Genomic DNA, 11,543 nt, shown 5'->3' with positions numbered 1-11,543 from the left:
GTGATACCTGTCTTATTCACTCATATCTCCAAGTGGGGGGTTGGGAGAAGGGTTGTTTCTGGGCATGCTGAAAGATGTACTGTACTGCAGGGACTGGGAACTAGTTTAAGATACCCACAGAAGTGCCTCTAGCTTTTTGTGCAACAGCCATGGTATATTAATTCATTTAGTATACCAATTGCTGTAGTGCAATGTCATTTAATCCATTGAATAGCCTTGTTGTGGTAATATGTTCATAGAAATGTGTCCTGTTGTAGGTGTCTGGAACATCCCGGCTCTGAGGAACCTGATTTCCTGGCAGAAGGTTGATTATGACTTCAACAAGATGGAATTCCCCTGCAATATTAATGTGCTCATCACGTCAGAGGGCAGATCCCTGCTACCAGTGAGGACAAAGGCGTCAAATAAAATTTTATTGGCAACATCCGCAATACCGTCTGATAAGTATGTGTGTGTAGTGAAATGCTTGTGTTCCTAGCTCCAACAGTGCAGTAGTATCTAACAATTCACACAAATCTAAAAGTAAAAGAATGGAATTAAGAAATATATAAATATTAGATTGAGCAATGTCGGAGTGGCATTGACTAAAATATAGTATATACTTATGAGATGACTAAAGCAGTATTTAAACATTATCAAAGTGACCAGTGATTCCAAGTCTATGTACAGTGCCTTGCGAAAGTATTCGGCCCCCTTGAACTTTGCGACCTTTTGCCACATTTCAGGCTTCAAACATAAAGATATAAAACTGTATTTTTTTGTGAAGAATCAACAACAAGTGGGACACAATCATGAAGTGGAACGACATTTATTGGATATTTCAAACTTTTTTAACAAATCAAAAACTGAAAAATTGGGCGTGCAAAATTATTCAGCCCCTTTACTTTCAGTGCAGCAAACTCTCTCCAGAAGTTCAGTGAGGATCTCTGAATGATCCAATGTTGACCTAAATGACTAATGATGATAAATACAATCCACCTGTGTGTAATCAAGTCTCCGTATAAATGCACCTGCACTGTGATAGTCTCAGAGGTCCGTTAAAAGCGCAGAGAGCATCATGAAGAACAAGGAACACACCAGGCAGGTCCGAGATACTGTTGTGAAGAAGTTTAAAGCCGGATTTGGATACAAAAAGATTTCCCAAGCTTTAAACATCCCAAGGAGCACTGTGCAAGCGATAATATTGAAATGGAAGGAGTATCAGACCACTGCAAATCTACCAAGACCTGGCCGTCCCTCTAAACTTTCAGCTCATACAAGGAGAAGACTGATCAGAGATGCAGCCAAGAGGCCCATGATCACTCTGGATGAACTGCAGAGATCTACAGCTGAGGTGGGAGACTCTGTCCATAGGACAACAATCAGTCGTATATTGCACAAATCTGGCCTTTATGGAAGAGTGGCAAGAAGAAAGCCATTTCTTAAAGATATCCATAAAAAGTGTCATTTAAAGTTTGCCACAAGCCACCTGGGAGACACACCAAACATGTGGAAGAAGGTGCTCTGGCCAGATGAAACCAAAATTGAACTTTTTGACAACAATGCAAAACGTTATGTTTGGCGTAAAAGCAACACAGCTCATCACCCTGAACACACCATCCCCACTGTCAAACATGGTGGTGGCAGCATCATGGTTTGGGCCTGCTTTTTTCAGCAGGGACAGGGAAGATGGTTAAAATTGATGGGAAGATGGATGGAGCCAAATACAGGACCATTCTGGAAGAAAACCTGATGGAATCTGCAAACGACCTGAGACTGGGACTTGTTGTCTTCCAACAAGACAATGATCCAAAACATAAAGCAAAATCTACAATAGAATGGTTCAAAAATAAACATATCCAGGTGTTAGAATGGCCAAGTCAAAGTCCAGACCTGAATCCAATCGAGAATCTGTGGAAAGAACTGAAAACTGCTGTTCACAAATGCTCTCCATCCAGCCTCACTGAGCTCGAGCTGTTTTGCAAGGAGGAATGGGAAAAAATGTCAGTCTCTCGATGTGCAAAACTGATAGAGACATACCCCAAGCGACTTACAGCTGTAATCGCAGCAAAAGGTGGCGCTACAAAGTATTAACTTAAGGGGGCTGAATAATTTTGCACGCCCAATTTTTCAGTTTTTGATTTGTTAAAAAAGTTTGAAATATCCAATAAATGTCGTTCCATTGTTGTTGTTGATTCTTCACAAAAAAATACAGTTTTATATCTTTATGTTTGAAGCCTGAAATGTGGCAAAAGGTCGCAAAGTTCAAGGGGGCCGAATACTTTCGCAAGGCACTGTATATAGGGTAGCAGCCTCTAAGGTGCAGGAGGAGTAACCGGATGGAAGATGGCTAGTGATGTCTATTTAAGTCTGATGGCCTTGAGATTGAAAAACAGCTTCCGTCTCGGTCCCAGCTTTGATGCACCTGTACTGACCTCGCCTTCTGGATGATAGCGGGGTGAACAGGCTGTGGAGAGGGTGGTTGTCCTTGATCTTTTTGGCCTTCCTATGATATCGGGTCCTGGAGGGCAGGTAGTTTGCCCCCGGTGATGGGTTGGGCAGACCGCACCACCCTCTGGAGAACCTTGCGGACGGTGCTGTTGCCGTACCAGGCGATGATACAGCCCGACAGGATGCTCTCAATTGAGCATCTAACAGTTTGAGGGTTTTAGGGGCCAAGCCAAATTTCTTCAGCCTCCTGACCTCTTCACCACACTGTCTGTGTAGACCATTTCAGATCGTCAGTGATGTGTATGCAGAGGAAATTGAAGCTTTCTGCGTTCCCGTAAATGTGGATAGGGGTGTGCACCCTCTGCTGTTTCCTGAAGTCCACGATAAGCTCCTTTGTTTTGTTGACATTGAGTGAGAGGTTATTCACCTGGCACCACTCTCCCAGGGCCCTCACCTCCTCCCTGTAGGCTGTCTCGTCATTGATGGTAATCAGGCCTACTACGGTTGTCTGCTAACTTGATTCGTGAGTTGGAGGCATGGGTGAACAGGAAGTGGCTGAGCACACACGTTTGTGGGGCCCCTGTATTGAGGATCAGTGAAGTGGTGTTTCCTACCTTCACTACTGGGGATGGCCCGTCAGGAAGTCCAGGACCCAGTTGCACAGGAAGGGGTTCAGACCAAGGGCCCCGAGCTTAATGAGGAGCTTGGAGGGTACTATGGTGTTGAATGCTGAGCTATAGTTAATGAACAGCATTCTTACATGGGTATTCCTCTTGTCCAGAAGGGGTAGGACAGTGTGATGGCAATTGCATCGTCTGTGGATCTATTAGGGGGGTAAGCAAATTGAAGTGAGTCTAGGGTGTCATGTAAGCTAGAGGTGATATGATCCTTAACTTGCCTCTCAAAGCATTCATGATGACACAAGTGAACATGTAAAATAATTGTCATATCTTCAAATCTTTAATTTACTGAAATTCTTTGTGTAGATAGTATTTTTCATAGACCCAGGACAAAGAACCTTATACGGTAGAAATAAGAAATATATTTTAATATTCAATCAAATTTGAGTACAACATAAAAAAAATGACAAGTCAGTTGTTTGAGAGGTGAAGTACAACCACAGACATTCAGACATGGGATTATCGCTGGAAAATGTGTTTAAATGCAGTGCAATCGTGTTTAGTCTAGTCACTCACAATGACGTAAATGTAACTTCGTAATCTCGGTTACGTAAGTAACCCCAAGTTCTATTTCAAATATATCGCTTCACTTTCTCACAATGGGGATATAGATTGCCCACTTGCTCTCCGAAGCCAGACTAGTCCCAACAATATCACCCCTGAGGCACCACACAGAGGACAGTATGCACCAACGAAGGAGCAGAAACATCCAGCTGTTAAAACCTCAAATGTATGAGGGGTGGCCCAACGTGCAGTATTGCAAACAAATGCCCTTAATCAGTGCCCAAGAGATAGTGGGATGAGCCTTCAAGCCCCCAGGGGGCTGCAAACCCTTGCTATTATAATAGCCTCCACTATGGGATAGTCGTTGACAAGAGAGGGGCCCTCTTGCACGGGGGGCACCTAGGAGATGGAGAGTTGGTCACTCTTACCATGCTCTCGTTCTATCCGAGTATACTGAACAAAAATATAAATGCAACATATAAAGTGTTGGTTTCATGAGTTGAAATAAAAGATCCCATAAACATTCAATACGCACAAAAAGCTTCTTCATTTAAAATTGTACACATTTGTTTACATCCCAGTTAGTGAGCATTTCTCCTTAGCCAAGATAATCCATCCACCTGACAGGTGTGGCATATCAAGAAGCTGATTAAACAGCATGAGGTCTATGCCCTCCCAGGCCCACCAATGGCTGCGCCCCTGCCCAGTCATGTAAAATCCATAGATTAGGGCCTAGTTAATTTATTTAAATGGACTGATTTCCTTATGAACTTTAACTCAACATTTTGAGCATGTTGCGCTTTATATTTCTGTTCAGAATAGATGTTCAAAGCTCGTACTGGACACAAACGGTGGAGATGCTCTTCTTCCATAGAAGTGAAGGGCGGCGGGTGGAAAGCTATAAACTCCAAGACTAGACAATTGTAATTGCCGCTGACCTTAGGCATGAAAGCAGGGTTGAGTTACAGTGTTACCTTGGATAACCCTGGGGCAAACTGTAGGCATGAATGTTGAACTGACAGTGCATGCAACTCACTCACTCGTTTTGGGCAGAGATATTTCATCTCCACACTTTCCAGCAACTGCTGGGAAATTGCCTCAAGCAAAGTACCAAGACTGAGTTAAAGGCTTGGCGACGGCGTAAACGACGCACTCTCTTCATAAATCATAAGAGGGCGTTTCCTTACTGTGTGATTGTTGAAGTCTATACGACAGGCAGATATGACGGCTAAATAAACCTTAACAGTGGAGAATGCCTCCCCTCCGTCTAAAATCCTGCAAGAAGCATAAAACCTTGGATACAGAGCATTGGTAAGGAATTCTGTTTCTGGTCACACCACCTCTCAAATACGCACCACTTGTTCCCATACATGTTCGCTTGGGTCAGTAGATCCCTTGCGTAATGGTATCTGCCAGGGCTCGTCGTAAAGTGAGCTTTGCTACCCAGAGCTTTCCTGGCCATCGAGGGGCTATCAAGATCAGGGATAAGCCTTGTTCCCTCACTCTGTTCAGAGAGGGGAGGATCAAGCATAGAGCAACACTCTTGGCCAAGGGACAACGTGTCTTTCTGTGAAGCGATCTACGGTAACTCTCCCCCAGATCTGGGATTCCCCCTGGACAACAAGTCCGCTCCCACATTCAGTACACCCGGGACATGAGTCACGCATAATGAGAGATGTGCACTGCTCCACAGAATACTCTTGGCAGTCTGTGTAAGCGCAGCGAGAAAGTGCCATCCTGGTGGTTGATGTATGCCTCCAGTAATATTGTCTGTTCTGACCAGGATGTGACAATTGTTTGAGGTAATTTATACGAGCGTGGCGGAGCTTTGGGGATCGCAGTCTGTTTATTGCTCTTCTCTCGTAAACTGCGCCCCATCCTTTGACTGATGCATCTGTCATCACCTCCTTCCTCGATGACACTACCCCTAAGGGTGTGCCTGAAAAGGAGATTGAGGGGATATTCCAGTGACGGAGAGCTGAGAGACAGTCTGTGGAAACCTTCATCTTTCGATTGAGGTGCCAACGTTGACAGTTTTTACCCAACTCTGGAAGTGTCATTCTCAGTAGTCCTGGTGGTACTACTGAGGTGGACGCCATCAACCCAAGAACTCGGAGACATGTTTTGAGCATGGCCGTCCAATAGTGTAAGAGATAATAAGAGAGAATCCAGCTTGACGCCAAGGTATTCTATTCTCTGAGTGGGCACCAAACAGCTCTTTTTCTGGTTGACCTTGAACCCTAGCTCGGTGAAGTGGTATACAAGAGATGTCTAGTACCGCTTGCTTCTGTGTAGGGGAGCAAAGCAGGTAATGGTCTATGTAAGAGGATACTTTTAACCCCTCTGGGGTGCTAGCGCCGCCTCTACACACTTGAACGTTCAGGGAGCCAACACTAGCCCGAAGCGAACAGCAAAGTATTCGGAAGCTTTGCCTTGAAAGGCAAACCTGAGAAACCTCCTGTGTGTCGGCAGAATACTTATGTGAAAACAAGCGTCCTGCGACAGCCTAGCAGTTAGGGCCGCTGGCGTGGGTTCGAATCTGGTACAAACAGCTCTCCAATCTGTCTTTCTCTTACGGTCTCTACTGAAATGAACCAGTCGCCTCAACAGAGCGAGACAGCACGTTGAGCATAAGCATACAGAATATGGACTTTCTCAGAAATCTGTTGAGGATCCGTAGATCCAGAATAGGGCAGGCATTGACTGCACATGCTCGCCAGTTTCCTGCAGCGAGTTGCTCACAAGTCAGATGACTCTTGCTCACCAGTGGTGGTCCCTGTGAGCAGATGCATAGAAGTGCACCGCTGCACGAGTGGTAGGGTTTTAGGAGTAGAGATGTGCCTCTGCCCCATAATGATCTGTTGGCTGCCTCTACCGCCAGGCACGTACCCCTAGGTCAGACGCCCCTCCAGTTGGGCGGGACCTCGATGCAGTCGCAGCGACCGACCGCTTCCCCCACTGTCGGCCTCTGGGAAAGGCCGAAATGTGGGTTGACAGCCTGCTGCGTAGCTGGGGGTTTTGCGTAGCAGTAGGCTCAATAGCTCTGCTGTGATTGGTTCTTCCATTAGAGAATCCATCTAAGACAACGGCCATTGTGAGATATCGAAACAATATATTTGAAATAGAACTGTACTTTGTCTATGGGCAGAATCCTTACTGGTATATATCTGGCAAGTGACATCAGCCATTGATGACAAATAAAAAGGTTGTTTCAAAAGCACTTGGTGTAAAAACAAAAAAGGAAAAAAAAAAACTCCCATCTGGCAAATGTAAGGACTATACCCGCTCCTAACATTAAAACTCCATATGAAAGGAGTGTTTACACTATAAAAGAATCATGTTTTACAAATCGGTACCTAATTCAGGTAAGAACGGTTTCTGCTCCAGTGTAGTGTATGCATTCCTAAATACAACCCGTAGCCCTGCTTAAAGCCTTATATTCCTAATGCATTGCAGCTGTCATATTAAAGCTTTGGCAGCGCCAAACAATATCAGCAGGCTACTAGGAAATCATTCGGCACCCACAATTCCGAGGACAGTTTCTTGGTTTTCTGATCCATATCTGTATTCCCATTTGAAATCCATAGATTAGGGCCTAATTAATATATTGCAATTGGACTGATTTCCTTATAACAACTGTAACTCATTAAAATCTTTGAAATTATTGCATGTTGCGTTTATACACGACGTGGCCAATGTGGACACCTGCTCATTGAACATCTCATTCCAAAATTATGGGCATTAATATGGAGTCAAGTTCTTCCACACCAATCTCAACAAACCATTTCTGTATTGACTTTCCCCAAACTGTTGCCACAAAGTTGAAAACACACCAATGGAGCTCATGTCCTGAGCATTGAACACCATTTAAAAACATAGGCCAGAGGATGGAATATCCCAAGACAAAGCTGGCATTACCCTGAACATGATCTAATATACAGTACCAAGATCAAACAAATTATGCAACATCATGATGGAATAAACTTAACTCTAAAGGTAGATTTGCCATAAATACCTGATTACAATCTCCCACTTTCATGTCCTTTTAAGGCTTACACTTTAGATTCAGGAGTGTATAAAGCATCGAAGTGTGTTTTTAATAAGCTTTGGACGGACCACATTGCATATATTCTATATGCTACTGTACAGTATTTGTCAAACATGTGACGGACTTACGGCTCATAGACCTAATGCAGACATGAGGTACAACCATTTGTATGAAAATTCAATTACATCCTATCAATCCACCAATGCTTACGGAATCTCAAATGATTTTGGTAAGCTGTCAGTTAATAGTGACTTTTGGGTATTCTCAAAGAAAAATGCTCAAACCCCTTCGGAAATGTTCAGCAGCAGTGCATCTAACTCTAGCATCAACATGATCAAAAGCCAAAGTGTACGGAGATATAGTTATATGTCCATAAATACATGTTGGTCAATGAAAAGGTTATAACTTAGGGAACAGATATACATACAGTACAATACTTACATATCAAACAGTATACTCTTACCGGAATTCTTGTACGTTGCTAAATGTCCTATATTGATTGGGAATAAACTCGACAACAGTAACCAGGTTTCCAACTAACTTTTTTATGAGAGTAAAGTACATGTGGGATAGAAAAATAAAATAATTCACGACAGAATCTGCTAGACAAGGTGGGATCTTTTTGTGTCAGTAAAATTAATTATATGCAAATATTGATATAATAACCATCATATCGAACTTGGAGTCACACAATGACATGTGTGGTCCACCCACTACGACTCGGAAAAGCATGGAGTGTATTATGCTACAGATGGAATAAGTTATGAGGGTGGAGAAAGTGCACGGTGATAAGCTTAATGCTGTTTTCAAATAAATATCGAGAGTCTTATTATGGTGACATGATGATCGATGCTTGGCTGCCGTTTGACAAGTAAAAATAATCTTGCTCTTTTGTCCATAATAGGAAATTCATCATGTTGGTAGCTCTCTAGCTTTTGGCTAGAGAGCACGTGCAAAGACCAGTGTGGGCACATAGGTTACAGTGGGGTCCAAAATTATTGGCACCCTTGATAAATATGAGCAATAATGAATGCAATTATTTTATACTAATACAATTTCTCAGAGAACGAGATTTTGTTTAACAAGTCATTAAAAAAAAATCTCAAAGTTAGGGGTCAAAATTGTCATCCGTAAAGATAAAGTAGTCAAAAGTGTTGTATTTGGTCCCATATTCCTAGCACGCAATGACAACATTAAGCGTGTGACTCAAACTTGTTGGGGGGGTATGATCTTAGGTCAAACTTTCTCACTCAAGATTCATTTCAGGATTAGCTGTAATCATGGTATCAAGTGGTGTTTAGAAACATATTCCATTCTTATTTACAAAAGTGACTCCAAAATAACACAATACATTATTTACCATTAATAATATGGGACCAAATACTAAACTTGACTACTTTATTTACAAGAATCTTTAGTGGAGTCAATTTTGAACCCCACCTTCTTTAGATCTTTTTATATTACTTTTTTAAACAATCTATTTTCTGAGTAATTGTATTAATATAATTTCCCCCAGTCAATATAGTTCAGTATTTTAATTATTTCACAGTCATTGCTCATCTTTATTAAAGTTGTCAATAATTTCTGACCCCACTGTATAACAATTTGTTTTGTGACAAAACAGAGTTAAATGCGATGGAAACCAATTTAGTTTAGTTTTTTTCGGAACAGGAATGTAACCGCAAAAGTAATTTTTATGTGCACTACGTTATCATGCACAGCTTTTTATCCACAACAAGTCAATTTGATGGAAACATCTCTGGTGGGAAAATGAGAATATTGTTTTTAATGCAGATTTTTGAATATTCGCATGAAAATCTGTCACCAATTTGATGGAAACCGAGCTACTGATCCCCATTTATCTAGGAGTTGTATGTTTGTTTTCTTACTAGCCTAGGGTAGGTCTAATATCTAACATTGAGCTGCCCTTTGAAAGTCAATAGGGACATTTGGTCGGATACTTCTACTAATGTTTTTGAAACAGAGCTATGAACTAGGCCTATATCACAAACGCCAATAGGTGCACTGCACCTATGGAATCACAAAAGTAATCAATTCAGAGCTCATCTCTCAACATGCACTGGATATTGCCTACCTTATCTAATTCAGTTATCAACAATAGCCTGACATGCAAATGTAGCTGGAAAATCAATTGAAAGGAATGCTTCAGTCTTTGTCGAGCAAAACACGTCAACGAAGGTACTACGCTGCGTACAGAGTACAGACCCACTTGCGCACTCAACACATTGAAATATGTAGAGTTTCCCTGTATTTGGGTGGGAAATTGAAACGAGGTGTAGCTATTGCCTTTTTCTGTTTGAGTCTTATTAAAGAATGTTGTCTGTTTGCTGCTTTTCATTAAATCATTTTCTTTAGGCTATGGTTAGTTCAATTAGTTCATATTGGCAGAATATAATGCTTTGCGGTAGTCGGAAAGGAATTGCATTAGGATTAAGTACGCCGTGTATTGAGCTGGGGTATTATATACTACACAACACTGGCTGTAAACATGGTCAGGTCAACTACAAGGGGAATTGAAGAGCAGGGTTCTTAGTCAAGTCAGTGTGGGTCCTTTCTTGTGCAAGCTTATGCTACTGCTAGCTACTGTACTGGAAGTCACATACTATACTACTAACTGTACAAAAACCTGCTTAGAGGCTACAACTTTAGAAGTGCTAGATCTGTATGATCCTTGTCTGGCACTGTGTAAACATTGCCTTCAGCTCTTTCTCTTGTGTCTCATTGAGACCGCCCATTTCTGGCTCTGGGCTTTTCTGCACCTTTGCCACGGCAAAGTTGATGCCTTGGGTAAGTCCGGCCTGGGTCAGGCTGGCCACCTGCACCATTGAGCTCTTGATCTTGGCAAAGGGGGAGACCACTCGGCTGCTGTTGCCGTCGGCGGGCAAGGGGCCCAGGCTGCCCTCCATGTGAGAGCCCAGGCTCCTCTGGGAGCTGCCAGAAGCTGCCGAGCTGAGCTTCTGGGCAGTCAGGAGATTGGGTCTGGACGTAACATCTAGCTGGGATGGCCTGGAAGGGAGCTGGAGCTCTTTCGCCTGCATCTTCTGATCTGAACCTGGGTGCTCGTCTGGGGCCAGGGGACCTTTAGCATGTGAAGGGACATGTGGGTTTTGTGTTGGGACGCCACCAGTCATCTGCTCCCCGAATACCTCCACAGGTTTGGTCTGCGCATCTTGGATGAATTGGTGGCAATAGGCATCAATGGGCGTTCCAAAGTCTATCAGGATGGCCTCCTCACCCTCTGAGGTAGCGTCGGGAGACTGGTCTTCAGGACCGGCTAGAGCCGGAGCCCCCTGTTTACTGTCACAGCCAGTGACTCTGATGTTAAGCTCCACGCTGCCTAGCCGAGGAGCTGATGCCACGATGCCGCAGCTGGGCAGCACATAGTCCACATTTTCCAAGGAGCCGGCGCGCAGGTGTTCATCCGAGTTGTACGAATCTGAGTCGGACGACATCTCTGAGTGGTTGTCACAGAGGTCCTTCAGAGCCGGGCCGGTGTTTGCCCCCTCGGAGGTCTCCAAGCTGCTGTCAGACTTCCAGAGGGTGATCCCAATGGTGGGCTTCAGGAAGTTCACGTCGGGCTTAGTGGAGAAGGTGTTGCCCAGCCTCCCCTTGAAGGAGCCCATGTTGACATTGGACTTCTTCACCCTCTGGTTGAGAGAGGAGAACTTGTTGAGGAGGAAGCTCTTTCCCTGAGCCAGACCAGAGCTGCCAAGGACCTGGTCAGGGTGTCTGCCCATGATGTCCTCGTGAGGTTTACTGTGCCTTCTGAAACAAATGGATTGACAATATAGTCTAGTATTTTATCCAGGGCTTCTATTCATAGTGCATATCCATGTCAATGAGATTTTGTTCTAGAACTG

At 43.5% G+C, this 11,543-nt stretch overlaps 1 protein-coding gene across 3 annotated transcripts in view; it reads right to left on the bottom strand.

The window, feature by feature from the left end:
- Window positions 1–3,454: 3,454 nt before the first annotated feature.
- LOC139381354 (phosphatidylinositide phosphatase SAC2-like) overlaps window positions 3,455–11,543 on the bottom strand; it is a 43,790-nt gene continuing 35,701 nt past the window's right edge. For 2 of the 3 annotated variants that reach the window (XM_071124820.1, XM_071124818.1), the window contains exon 20: window positions 10,115–11,448. In XM_071124820.1, the coding sequence (XP_070980921.1) occupies window positions 10,338–11,448 (1,111 nt within the window). In that variant the 3' untranslated portion in view covers window positions 10,115–10,337. Of the gene's footprint in view, window positions 11,449–11,543 lie in introns of all 3 variants that reach the window. The other variant, XM_071124819.1, reaches the window with a different exon arrangement.

Source organism: Oncorhynchus clarkii, chromosome 23, assembly GCF_045791955.1.
Source record: "Oncorhynchus clarkii lewisi isolate Uvic-CL-2024 chromosome 23, UVic_Ocla_1.0, whole genome shotgun sequence".
Lineage (NCBI taxonomy): Eukaryota > Metazoa > Chordata > Actinopteri > Salmoniformes > Salmonidae > Oncorhynchus > Oncorhynchus clarkii.
This window is presented reverse-complemented; position numbering and strand designations above follow the sequence as displayed.